The following is a 13,833-nucleotide window of genomic DNA, read 5'->3' as shown; positions in this document are numbered from 1 at the left end:
TAATTGCATGTGTGTGTGAATGGGGGTGTCTGTCAGTATACCTGTGTGTGTCGGTGTGCATAGGAGTGTCTGTCAGTATACGTGTGTGTGTGTGTGTAAATGGGGGTGTCTGTCGGTATACCTGTGTGTGTGTGTGCGTCTGTGTGTGTGCATAGGAGTGTCTGTCAGTATACCTGTGTGTGTGTATGCATAGGAGTGTCTGTCAGTATACCTGTATGTGTTTGCGCATAGGAGTGTCTGACAGTATACCTGTGTGTGTGTATATGAGTGTCTGTCAGTATACCTGTGTGTGTGTGCATAGGAGTGTCTGGCAGTATACCTGTGTGTGTGTGTGTGTGTGTGCATAGGAGTGTCTGACAGTATACCTGTGTGTGTGCATAGGATGTCTGACAGTATACCTCTGTTTGTATAGGAGTGTCTGTCAGTATACCTGTGCGTGTGTGTGTGTGCATAAGAGTGTCTGACAGTATACCTGTGTGTGTGCATAGGAGTGTCTGACAGTATACCTGTGTGTGTGTGTGTGTGTGTGTATAAGAGTGTCTGACAGTATACCTGTGTGTGTGTGTGTGCACATAGGAGTTTCTGACAGTATACCTGTGTGTGTGTGCACATAGGATGTCTGACAGTATACCTCTGTTTGTATAGGAGTGTCTGTCAGTATACCTGTGCGTGTGTGTGTGCATAAGAGTGTCTGACAGTATACCTGTGTGTGTACATAGGAGTGTCTGAAGTATATGTGTGTGTGTGTGCATAGGAGTGTCTGACAGTATACCTGTGTGTGTGTGTGTGTGCAAAGGAGTGTCTGTCAGTATACCTGTGTGTGTGTGTGCACATAGGAGTGTCTGACAGTATACCTGTGTGCGTGTGTGCATAGGGGAGTCTGACAGTATACTTGTGTGTGTGTGTGTGTGTGTGCGCGCGCATAGGAGTGTCTGACAGTATACCTGTGTGTGTGTGTGTGTGTGTGTGTGTGCATACAATGTCTGACAGTATACCTCTGTGTGTATAGGAGTGTCTGTCATTATACCTGTGCATGTGTGTGTGTGCATAGGAGTGTCTATCAGTATACCTGTGTGTGTGTGTGTGTATGCATAGGAGTGTCTGTCAGTATGCCTGTGTGTATGTGCGCATAGGAGTGTCTGACAGTATACCTGTGTGTGTGTATATGAGTGTCTGTCAGCATACCTGTGTGTGTGTGTGCATAGGAGTGTCTGGCAGTATACCTGTGTGTGTGTGTGTGTGTGTGCATAGGATGTCTGACAGTATACCTCTGTTTGTATAGAAGTGTCTGTCAGTATACCTGTGCGTGTGTGTGTGTGCATAAGAGTGTCTGACAGTATACCTGAGTGTCTGTGCATAGGAGTGTCTGAAAGTATATACGTGTGTGTGTGCATAGGAGTCTCTGACAGTATACCTGTGTGTGTGTATAGGAGTGTCTGACATTATACCTGTGTGTGTGTGTGCACATAAGAGTGTCTGACAGTATACCTGTGTGTGTGTGTGTGTGCACATAGGATGTCTGACAGTATACCTCTGTTTGTATAGGAGTGTCTGTCAGTATACCTGTGCGTATGTGTGTGCATAAGAGTGTCTGACAGTATACCTGTGTGTGTGTGCATAGGAGTGTCTGAAGTATATGTGTGTGTGTGTGTGGGCATAGGAGTGTCTGACAGTATACCTGTGTGTGTGTGTGTGTGCACAAAGGAGTGTCTGTCAGTATACCTGTGTGTGTGTGTGCGCATAGGAGTGTCTGACAGTATACCTTTGTGTGTGTGTGCATAGGGGAGTCTGACAGTATACTTGTGTGTGTGTGCATAGGAGTGTCTGACAGTATACCTGTGTGTGTGTGTATACAATGTCTGACAGTATACCTCTGTGTGTATAGGAGTGTCTGTCATTATACCTGTGCATGTGTGTGTGTGCATAGGAGTGTCTGTCAGTATACCTGTGTGTGTGTGTGTGCATAGGAGTGTCTGTCAGTATACCTGTGTGTGTGTAAATAGGAGTGTCTGACAGTATACTTGTGTGTGCGCAAAGGAGTGTCTGTCAGTATACCTGTGTGTGTGTGTGCAAAGGAATGTCTGTCAGTATACCTGTTTGTGTGTGTGTGTGTGCGCATAGGAGTGTCTGACAGTATACCTGTGTGTGTGTGCATAGGAGTGTCTGACAGTATACCTGTGTGTGTGTGCATACAATGTCTGACAGTATACCTCTGTGTGTATAGGAGTGTTTGTCAGTATACCTGCGCGTGTGTGTGTGTGTGTGCATAGGAGTGTCTGTCAGTATTAGACATGTGCATGGCAAAAAAATTCGGTTAGGTTCGGATTGATTCAGATTTTTTCGAATTTCGGTTCGGAGCGATTCAAATTCGGAAAAATTGGAATCAATTTGGTTTAGATTTGTTTCGGATTCATTCGGATTCGAATAAATTCGGTTTGGATTTGTTTCGGATTCATTCGGATTCGAATAAATTCGGCTGGATTCGGTTTGATTCGGTTCGGAAATTCGGAATTTCGGTAAGTGTTAGTTCGGATTAGACTAGTATTATGTACTGTACATTAGGTGTAACCCATAGCAGAGTGATATAACCTAATATACTGTACAATACTAGTGTAATAAATGGCCATCCAAATCTACCGAATAAATCCGAATAAATCCGAAGTTATTCGGATTTATTTGGTAGATTCGGCACTATTTTAATTCGGAGATTCAGTTCGATCCGAATCTCCGAATTTTCCGAATTTTCCGAATCGCACATGTCTAGTCAGTATACCTGTGTGTGTGTATGTGTGCATAGGGGTGTCTGACAGTATACCTGTGTGTGTGTGTGTGTGCATAGGAGTGTCTGTCAGTATACCTGTGTGTTTGTGTGTGCATAGGAGTGTCTGTCAGTATACCTGTGTGTGTGTGCATAGGAGTGTCTGACAGTATACTTGTGTGTGTCTGCATAGGAGTGTGTGACAGTATACTTGTGTGTGTGTGCATAGGAGTGTCTGACAGTATACTTGTGTGTGTGTGCATAGGAGTGTCTGACAGTATACTTGTGTGTGTGCGCATAGGAGTGTCTGTCAGTATACCTGTGTGTGTGTGTGTGTGTGCAAAGGAGTGTCTGTCAGTATACCTGTGTGTGTGTGCGCATAGGAGTGTCTGACAGTATACCTGTGTGTGTGTGTGCATAGGAGAGTTTGACAGTATACTTGTGTGTGTCTGTGCATAGGATTGTCTGACAGTATACCTGTGTGTGTTTGTGTGCATACAATGTCTGACAGTATACCTCTGTGTGTATAGGAATGTCTGTCAGTATACCTGTGTGTGTGTGTCTGTGTGCATAGGAGTGTCTGTCAGTATACCTGTGTGTGTGCATAGGAGTGTCTGACAGTACATTTGTGTGTGTGTGTGTGTGTGTGTGCAAAGGAGTGTCTGTCAGTATACCTGTGCGTGTGTGTGTGTGCATAGGAGTGTCTGACAGTACATTTGTGTGTGTGTGTGTGTGCAAAGGAGTGTCTGACAGTATATTTGTGTGTGTGTGTGTGTGTGCATAGGAGTGTCTGTCAGTATACCTGTGTGTGTGTGTGTGTGTGTGTGTGCATAGGAGTGTCTGACAGTACATTTGTGTGTGTGTGTGTGCAAAGGAGTGTCTGTCAGTATACCTGTGCGTGTGTGTGTGTGCATAGGAGTGTCTGACAGTACATTTGTGTGTGTGTGTGTGTGTGTGCAAAGGAGTGTCTGACAGTATATTTGTGTGTGTGCAAAGGAGTGTCTGTCAGTATACCTGTCTGTGTGTCTGTCAGTATATTTGTTTTTGTGAATGAGCACCCCACACCTGCCACTTTTAGCCCCTTAAAACTGCCTAGTGCAGTATTGTTTATGGAAAAAAATGCTACATCTTGTTTTTCATAATAAAATAAAAGACCCTCTATTTTGAGGGCATTTGGGCACTTTTAGAAAATTAACCAGAGATCCGATCTCTGGTTAATTTTCTGAGGGCTAATTGCTACGGCCAGTCACTTGTAATGGCTGTTTTATTATCGCGAAACCGCATAAATTAGCTCTCCACTTGTAATCTAGGCCATAACTGGCAGGTACGTCAATATTACAGTTTTATGAATTAGATAAAGCATTCAGTTTATAAAAGCCTTCTAATATACTTCTACTTCACTGTACACTTTCTCAGGCTCAAGCGCCTACTGAGCATGTGCAGTATATACATGTATGCATTTTGTCATTGGCTGGTGGTTGTCACATGATACAGGGGAAGGAAAATATAATTAACTTGCCGGTAGATTACAAATTGTGCGTTCATCTTTTAACGCTGAAAAAATGGTAATTTCAGCGTTAAAACAGTAACGCAGCCATTAAGTCTTGTCGGTATAGCTTTACCGCAAGCCTTTTAGTCTGTAACGGAACGTCAGTCCCGCACCCATAAAAATTACGTTTTTCATGGGACTTCCATAGCGCAGCCATTACAAGTTTTACGTTGAGGCTAAAAAGCTTGCGTTACACTCTATAACAACAAGATCCATACCGCCATCTGAGAGCAGTAGTTATGAGTTTTACGCTACAAAACTGTTACATAAAACTCATATCTAAAGTGTAACAAAGTACATTAACACCCATAAACTACCTATTAACCCCTAAACCGAGGCCCTCCCCGCATCACAAACACTATATTAAACTTATTAACCCCTAATGTGCCGCTCCCGACATCGCCACCACTAATAAAATGTATTAACTCCTATTCCGCTGCTCCCCGACATCGTAACCACTATAATAAAGTTATTGACCCCTAAACCACTGCCCTCCCGCATCGCAAACACTATTTAAATATTATTAACCCCTAATCTGCCGTCCGCCCACATCGCTCCCACTGTACTAAAGTTATTAACCCCTACACCGCAAGCCCCCACAACAAAATATACTAAATTAAACTATTAACCCCTACACCAAAACTTCCCCACATCGCAATAAACTAATTTAAACAAGTAACCCATAAACCTAACGCCCCCCCCCTAACATTATATTAAAATTACAATTTCCCTATCTTAAATTAAATTAAAACCTACCTGTCAAATTAAAAAAACTAAGTTTAATCTAACAATTAAACTAATATAACTATTAAACTAAAATTAAACCAAATTAAAGAAAACTTAAGTACACATTAAAAAAATCCTAACACTACTATCAAAATGACAAAGTATCTAATTACAAAAAATAAAACATACTAAATTATAAAAAACTAGTACTAAAGCCCATGTACACGGGCCATTTTTTGCAGTACAGCGGTCCCACCCCTTGCTCTCTCCCCCCTCTCTTTTGCTCTCTCTTCCCCCCTCTCTTTTGCTTTCTCTCCCCCCTCTCTTTTGCTTTCTCTCCCCCCTCTCCTTTGCTCTCTCTCTCCCCTCTTTTGCTCTCTCTCTCCCCTCTTTTGCTCTCTCTCTCCCCTCTTTGGCTCTCTCCCTCCTTTCTTTTGCTCTCTCTCCCCCCCTCTTTTGTTCTCTCCCCCCTCTTTGGCTCCCCCCCCCCCCTTTTTGGCTCTCCTCCCCCCTCTTTGGCTCTCCCCCCCCCCTCTTTGGCTCTCTCTCCCCCCCTCTTTGGCTCTCTCTCCTCTTTGGCTCTCTCTCTCCCCCCTCTTTGGCTCTCCCCCCCTTTGGCTCTTTCCCCCCCTTTGGCTCTCTCCCCCCCCTCTTTGGCTCTCCCCCCCTCTTTGGCTCTCCCCCCCTCTTTGGCTCTCTCCCCTCTGTTGCTCTCTCTCCCCTTTGGCTCTCTCTCTCCCCCCTCTTTGGCTCTCTCTCTCCCCCCTCTTTGGCTCTCCCCCCCTTTGCCCCCCCCTTTGGCTCTCTCCACCCCCTTTGGCTCTCCCCTCCCTTTGGCTCTCTCCCCCCTTTGGCTCTCCGCCCCTCTTTGGCTCTCTCCCCCCCCCCTCTTTGGCTCTCTCCCCCCCCCCTCTTTGGCTCTCTCTCCCCCCTCTTTGGTTCTCTCCCCTCTTTTGCTCTCTCTCCTCTTTGGTTCTCTTTCCTCTTTGGCTCTCTCTCTCCCCCCGCTTTGGCTCTCTCTCTCCCCCCTCTTTGGCTCTCCCCCCCCTTTGGCTCCACCCCCCCTTTGGCTCTCCCCCACCCCCCCTTTGGCTCCCCCCCCCTTTGGCTCTCTCCCCCCTTTGGCTCTCCCCCCCCTCTTTGGCTCTCTCCCCCCCTCTTTGGCTCTTTCTCCCCCTTCTTTAGCTCTCTCCCCTCTTTTGCTCTCTCTCCTCTTTGGCTCTCTTTCCTCTTTGGCTCTCTCTCTCCCCCCTCTTTGGCTCTCCCCTCCCCTTTGGCTCCCCCCCTTTGGCTCTCCCCCCCCCTCTTTGGCTTTCCCCCCCCCTCTTTTGCTCTCTCTCTCCCCTCTTTGGTTCTCTCCCCCCTCTTTGGCACTATCCCCCCCTCTTTGGCTCTCTCCCCCCCTCTTTGGCTCTCTCCCCCCCCCTATTTGGCTCTCCCCCCCTATTTGGCTCTCCCCCCCCCTCTTTGGCTCTGCCCCTCCCTCTTTGGCTCTCTCTCCCCCCTCTTTGGCTCTCTCCCCTCTTTTGCTCTCTCTCCTCTTTGGCTCTCTTTCCTCTTTGGCTCTCTCTCTCCCCCCTCTTTGGCTCTCCCCCCTTTAGCTCTCTCCCCCCCTTTGGCTCTCTCCCCCCCCTTTGGCTCTCCCCCCCCCCTTTGGCTCTCTCCCCCCTCTTTGGCTCTCCCCCCCCCCCTCTTTGGCTCTCTCTCCCCCCTCTTTAGCTCTCTCTCTCCCCCCTCTTTGGCTCTCTCTCCTTTTTGGCTCTCTCTCCCCCCTCTTTGGCTCTCTCTCCCCCCTCTTTGGCTCTCTCTCTCCCCCCTCTTTGGCTCTCCCCCCCTTTGACTCCCCCCCCCCCCTCTTTGGCTCTCCCCCCCCTCTTTGGCTCTCTCTCCCCCCTCATTGGCTCTCTCTCCCCCCTCTTTGGCTCTCTCTCCTCTTTGGCTCTCTTTCCTCTTTGGCTCTCTTTCCTCTTTGGCTCTCTCTCCTCTTTGGCTCTCTTTCCTCTTTGGCTGTCTCTCTCCCCCCTCTTTGGCCCTTCTCCCCCCTCTTTGGCCCTTCTCCCCCCCTCTTTGGCCCATCTCCCCCCCTCTCCTGCTCCCTCTCTGGCTCTGTCTTCATTGAAAGCCTTTGCCTCTCGGGACCCCGCCCGGCCACGCCCCATCACGGTGACACCCGTCCGGCCACGCCCCTCATGACGCCCGGCCACGCCCCCATCGCAACGCTCCCATCGGCCACAAACAGCTGTGAGGTCTGGGGAGCGCGTGGCTGCTTCTCACGCGGCAGACCTCACAGCTGTTGAGTAGCTCGCGCTCCATATCTCTTGCCACAGGCTGTTTCAATCAGCTTACCTCGCGCTCCCCAGACCTCACAGCTGTTTGTGTACCTCGTGCTCCCTATCTCACAGCTGCTTGTATGCTGTGTACCTCGCGCTCCCTATCTCACAGCTGTCACTCACCTCTCCAAGCCGACAATGATTAAGGCCAAGTGTGTTTGTCCGCGCACAGTCTCTACTGCGCATGACGGCTTCAGACAAACACACTTGGCCTTTTATAATATAGGATAACAAACACTATATTACAAAAAAAAAAAAAAATTATCAAAAATAAAAAAGAATTACACCTAATCTAATAGCCCTATAAAGATAAAAAAGCCTACCCAAAATAAAAAGACCCTACAAAAAAAAGCCTACAATAAACTACCAATATCCCTTAAAAGGGCCTTTTGCAGTGCATTGCCCTAAGTTAAACAGCTCTTTTACCTGTAAAAAAAAATACAAAGACCCCCCAACAATAGAACCCACCACCCAACCAAACCCCCAAAATAAAAATAAAAAACTAACTCTAACAAAAACCTAAGCTATCCATTGCCTTGAAAAGGGCATTTGTATGGGCATTGCCCTTAAAAGGGCATTTAGCTCTTTTGCATTGCCCTGAAAAGGGCATTTAACTCTTTCAAGAAAAGCCCAAACCCTAAACTAAAAAAAAAAACACCCAAAAAACACTAACCCCTCTTTAGGTACTCACAGTTGCTGAAGTTCCGCTTGAAGGATCTTCATCCTGGCGGCGCGGAGAGGGTCCATCCTGAAGACATCTGGCGCGGAGCATCCTCTTCATACGGTCGCTGCCGTATACTGAATCTTCAATGCAAGGTACGCGATTCAAAATGGCGTCCCTTGCATTCCTATTGGCTGATTCAAATCAGTCAAATAGGATGAGAGCTACTGAAATCCTATTGGCTGTTCAAATCAGCCAATAGGATGAGAGCTACTGACATTCTATTGGCTGATTTGAACAGCCAATAGGATTTCAGAAGCTCTCATCCTATTGGCTGTTTTGAATAGCCAATAGAATTTCAGTAGCTCTCAACCTATTGGCTGATTTGAATTTCCAAAATCAAATCAGCCAATAGGAATGCAATTGTGTACCTTGCATTAAAGATTCAGTATATGGCGGCGACCGCATGAAGAGTATGCTCCGTGCCGGATGTCTTCAGGATGGACCCGCTCCGCGCCGCCAGGACGAAGATAGTAAATGCTGCTAGGATGTAGATAGAAGATGCCGCCGGGATGAAGATCCTTTAAGCGGGACTTCAGAAACTGTGAGTACCTAAAGAGGGGTTAGTGTTAGGTTTTTTAAAGGTTTTTTTGGGTGGGTTTTTTTTTTAGTTTAGGGTTTGGGCTTTTCTTATAAGAGCTAAACGCCCTTTTATGGGTGATACCCATACAAATGCCCTTTTCAGGGCAAAGGGTATATTAGTTTTTTTTAGATAGTTTTATTTTATTTTGTGGGATTGGGGAGTGGGGGGTTGTAATGTTAGTGGGTCTTTGTATTTTTTTCAGGTAAAAGAGCTAAGGGCTATTGGTAGATTAGTTTTTTATTTTGTGTGTTTTTTTTAAAATGGGTATTAGAATAGAATAATTGTTATTATTTTGGATAATTTGTTTATTATTTTGTGTAATGTTTTTTTTTCGTTTGGGGTGGGATTTTCTTTTTAGAATAGCCATTTTTAATTTTTAATGGGCAGCAAAAGAGCTGAATACCCTTTTAAGGGCAATGCCCATACAAATGGCCTTTTCAGGGCAATGTGTAGATTAGGTTTTACTTTATTTTTATTTTGTGGGTTTGGGGGGTGGGTGTTTGTATACTGTTAGGGGGTGTTTGTTTTTCTTTTGTAGAAAAAGAACTGATATCTTTAGGGCAATGCCCTACAAAAGGCCCTTTTAAGGGCCCTTGGTAGTTTATTATAGATTAGGGTTTTTTATTTTGGGGTGTTTTTTTTTTTTTTTTTTAAAGGGTATTAGAATAGGAATAATTTTTATTGTTTTGGATAATTTTGTTTGTTATTTTTTTGTAATTGTAGGTTGTTTTTTTTGTAATTTTAGTGTTTTTTTTTGTAATTTTAGTGGTTTTTATTTTTTGTAATGTTAAGTTTTAGAGGCCTATTTATCAAGCTGTCAACCGCAAATACGCTGGAATTCCGCATTCGCCTCATTTATCAAAGCCTACAGACCGGCAAAAATTAAAATATGTGACGTAACATAAGATCCGCCGGTCTCAGTCTGACACAGATCAATGCTTACATCATTGCAGATGTTCCGAATGCAAATTTGGTACTATCTGACTATTTTTGCTTGTTAACAAATATCTAACAGGTACACTCGTCACTATTCCGGCCCAGAGTACCTGCTTTTCAGTTCGCCGCCCTGGAGCGGCGGATGCCATAGGAATCAATGGGAGTCTGAAAGCAGCGAAGGCTCATGTTCGCTGCTGCCCGATATCCCATTGATTCCTATAGGAGAATAAAAGTTATGTTTACACCTAACACCCTAACATGTACCCCGAGTTTAAACACCCCTAATCTGCCACCCCCTACACCGCCGCCACCTACATTACACTTATTAACCCCTAGGGGCATATGTATCAAGCTCCGTATGGAGCTTGATGCCCCGTGTTTCTGGCGAGTCATCAGACTCGCCAGAAACAGCAGTTATGAAGCAGCGGTCACATAGACCGCTGCTCCATAACCTGTCCGCCTGCTCTGAGCAGGCGGACAGACATCGCAATAATACAACCCGATGGAGTACGATCGGGTTGATTGACACCCCCCTGCTGGCGGCCTATTGGCCACGAGTCTGCAGGGGACGGCGTTGCAACAGCAGCTCTTGTGAGCTGCTGGTGCAATGATGAATACGGCGAGCGTATTGCTCAACGTATTCAGCGAAGTCTGGTGGACCTGATCCGCACTGGCGGATCAGGTCCACCAGACTTTCATAACTAGAGGCCCTAATCTGTCACCCTGACACTGCTGCCATCTACATAAATGTATTAACCCTGATCCTGCCGCTCCCGGAGCCCACCGCAACTAAATAAAGTTATTAACCCCTAAACCCCTGGCCTCCCACATCAATACCACTTACTAAACCTATTAACCCCTAAACCGCCAGCCCCCCACATCGCCATAAACTAAATTAACCTATTAACCCCTAAACCTAACAAGCCGCTAACTTTACATTAAATATTAACTCATCACTATCTTATAATAAATTAAAACTTACCTTTAGAATTAAAATAAACTATATTAAACTAATAATTAACCTACCCTAACTGTTATACTAAAATTACATTAAACTACACATTAAATTAAATAGGGGTTAATACGGAATAGGGGTTAATACATTTATTAGAGTTGCAGTGGGCTCTGGGAGCAGAGGGATAGGGGTTAATAACTTTATTTAGTTGCTGAGGGTCGGGGAGCAGCGGGATAGGGGTTAAACAGTTTAGAATAGTGGCAGTATACAAATAAAGCTGGGAAAATGCCGAATAGCAGCGAGATTGATGACTGTTAGTTAACAACAGTCCGCTGCTCATCGCTCCGTACTTGGTGCGCGGCTTTTTGACAGCTTTTTATATAAATATGGAGAGAGTATTCAGGTCCACGGCCACGATGTTAGGCAATGTCAATCGAGTGTATTGGTGCCGTTGAATGCAAGTAAGTTGACGGCTTGATAAGTAGGCCTCTTAGTGTAAGGCAGCTTAGGTTTTATTTCACAGGTAAGTTTGGATTTATTTTAACTAGGTAGTTAGTAAATAGTTAATAACTATTTAGTAACTATTCTAACAACACCAACAATCAGCGCACCCAGTAAAGCTGAGAGAAGCAAACAATGGTAAGCAGTGAACTACCTGTTTATTGTTTAGCACAATCAAATGCTCAATATAATAGGTAAATATCCATACAATGCCAAAACAGGTAAAAAAGGCATAAGTGGTAAGTGACAGGCAAAATTAGGCAGGAAAAATTAGGTCAGACGCGTTTCCTATGTCATAAGCATATTTTTCCTCAGTGACCATGACATATGCTTATGACATAGGAAACGCGTCTGACCTAATTTTTCCTGCCTAATTTTGCCTGTCACTTACCACTTATGCCTTTTTTACCTGTTTTGGCATTGTATGGATATTTACCTATTATATTGAGCATTTGTTTGTGCTAAACAATAAACAGGTAGTTCACTGCTTACCATTGTTTGCTTCTCTCAGCTTTACTGGGTGCGCTGATTGTTGGTGTTGTTCTATTAATTGAGCGTGGATGGAAGCGCTCTTTTCTCCGCACCAGGACAGCTGAGTATTCTGAGAACACGTCACCACTACGTCAAGGGGGTGTGTCTGACTACTTAAAGTGCACTGATCGTCGGGGACTTTACTCACAGTTAGTGTTTGAATGTTTGAGCGCTTCCCGGTTGCTGCATACATAGTAACTATTCTACCTAGTTAAAAAAAATACAAACTTACCTGTGAAATAAAAATAAAACCTAAGCTAGATACAATATAAGTATTAGTTATATTGTAGCTAGCTTAGGTTTTATTTCACAGGTAAGTATGTATTTAGTTTAAAATATGTATTATTTAGTTAATTACTAACTTTAATTTAGCTTTATTTTAATTATGTTAAAGTTAGGGGGTGTTATGGTTAGGGTTACGGTTAGGGTTACGTTAGGGTTAGGTATAGGGGTTAATATAGTTTCATTTAGGTTGTTGCGATGTGGGGGTCTGGCGGCTTAGGGGTTAATAGGTTTATTTTGTTGTAGTGATGTGGGAGGCCAGAGGTTTAGGGGTTAATAACTTTAGTATAGTAGTGGCGATATCGGGAGCTGCACATTAGGGGTTAATAGATTTATTTTGATGGTGGCGATGTCGGGAGCAACAGATTAGGGGTTAATAACATTATGTAGGTGTCGGCGATGTCAGGGGCGGCAGATTAGGGGTGTTCAGACGTGAAGTTTATGTTAGGGTGTTAGGTTTAAACATATCTTTTTTTCCCTCATAGACATCAATGGGGCTGCTTTATGGAGCTTTTCATTCAGCGATCGCAGGTTTTTTTTCTGACACTCTCTCCCCATTGATGTCTATGGGGAAAGCGCGCACGAGCACGTCAAAACAGTGCTTCTATTTTGTGTGTTATGGAGCTCAACGCAACCATATCCCACGCACAAAGCCGGCTGTTTCAAAACTTGTAATGGCTGCACTATAGAGGGTGAAATAACGCAACTTTTGTTGCTTCGTTAAATACCCTCTAGTGCGCATAACTCATAATCTACCTGTTTGAAATTTGCCAGAAAATATTCTACTGCTCATTTCAAATTCAAATGAACTGCTATTGCTGTTTTATTGTATAGTTGTTAGTTACTAAGTACGATCCTATTGTACTTAGTGGTCCTTTAATTCTCTCTATATTAGCATTTTCAGAGACCAAATAAATATTCTACTTACACTAATGCATCATTATCATTATCATCAGCATATTTTACATATTTAATTGCTTAACTTATAGCAATAATGGTCATCAATGTATGCAACCTAATCATTTTATTGTTGTTTTTTTAACAGAGTTGGAGCCATTACTTGGGAACTATGATCCTAAAGGTAAATATTTGTGTTTGCTTCACTTATATATTGTCATCTTGAGTTTGTATATAAATCTTGTAACTACAATATGAGGTTATTAAGTATTATACAGATCTTTTTAAAATGTGGTCCTTGTGTAAGTAAATTAGCAAACATTAATGATTATGGGGATGATCACAGTCTATCATAATTACCAGCATGTTAACAACTTCATATCTGCACTTTGATATAGATACAATCACAATAATTCACTTTCATTATTTATTGGTAGAACATTTTTTATTATCGCTTCAGTGAAAAATGGCCCTATATTTAACTTGTGCCAGTCCTGTTTTTCTAAACAAACTACATTCTCTATACTTTTACGGGGTCATTTTTAACTTTTTAAATTTAACAGCTAAAAGGACTTGATAAACCACGGACAACACTGTTCGACTTATTACCAAGTACCCCCAAAAGTAACATTTGTTTTGCACACACAGAAATGACCCAACCTCATATTGGATGAGATTAGAATGCAACGTCACCAAACAGATACAAATGCTTACTGCTCAATCAATTAAAATAGTGAAATATTTAACCCAACAAACACACTTGGCCATTATATGTAAGGCTTACAATGTCCATCTAGACAAAGACCCAGGGCTGAGTAGTGAACAGTAACACACTTCCCCAACTCACTGGATAGTACTAAGGATGACACTAGATTGTTAGAGTCTCTCCACAGATGAGTTTGGGACAAGCAGAAGAATAGTCAGGAAGACAAGGTTGGTGCACAGTACAGGCAGGTTCAGATACACGGCAGCAGGCAAAAGGATTGTGAAGACAGGCCAAAGAACAGTAGACTTGCAGGCAACAGAGGCACAAAATCAGGAGGCTGAAGATTAATGGTAACAGG

The 13,833-nt window shown here is 43.9% G+C and overlaps 1 protein-coding gene across 1 annotated transcript in view; it reads left to right on the top strand.

Annotated features, from left to right (window-relative positions):
* The window catches only part of LOC128662556 (uncharacterized), a 156,314-nt gene that overhangs the window by 96,888 nt on the left and 45,593 nt on the right, over positions 1–13,833 (top strand). The window contains exon 5 of the mRNA XM_053716350.1: positions 12,918–12,953. Coding sequence (XP_053572325.1) covers positions 12,918–12,953 — 36 coding nt within the window. The remainder of the gene's footprint in view (positions 1–12,917; positions 12,954–13,833) is intronic.

Source organism: Bombina bombina, chromosome 6 (assembly GCF_027579735.1).
Source record: "Bombina bombina isolate aBomBom1 chromosome 6, aBomBom1.pri, whole genome shotgun sequence".
Lineage (NCBI taxonomy): Eukaryota > Metazoa > Chordata > Amphibia > Anura > Bombinatoridae > Bombina > Bombina bombina.
This window is presented reverse-complemented; position numbering and strand designations above follow the sequence as displayed.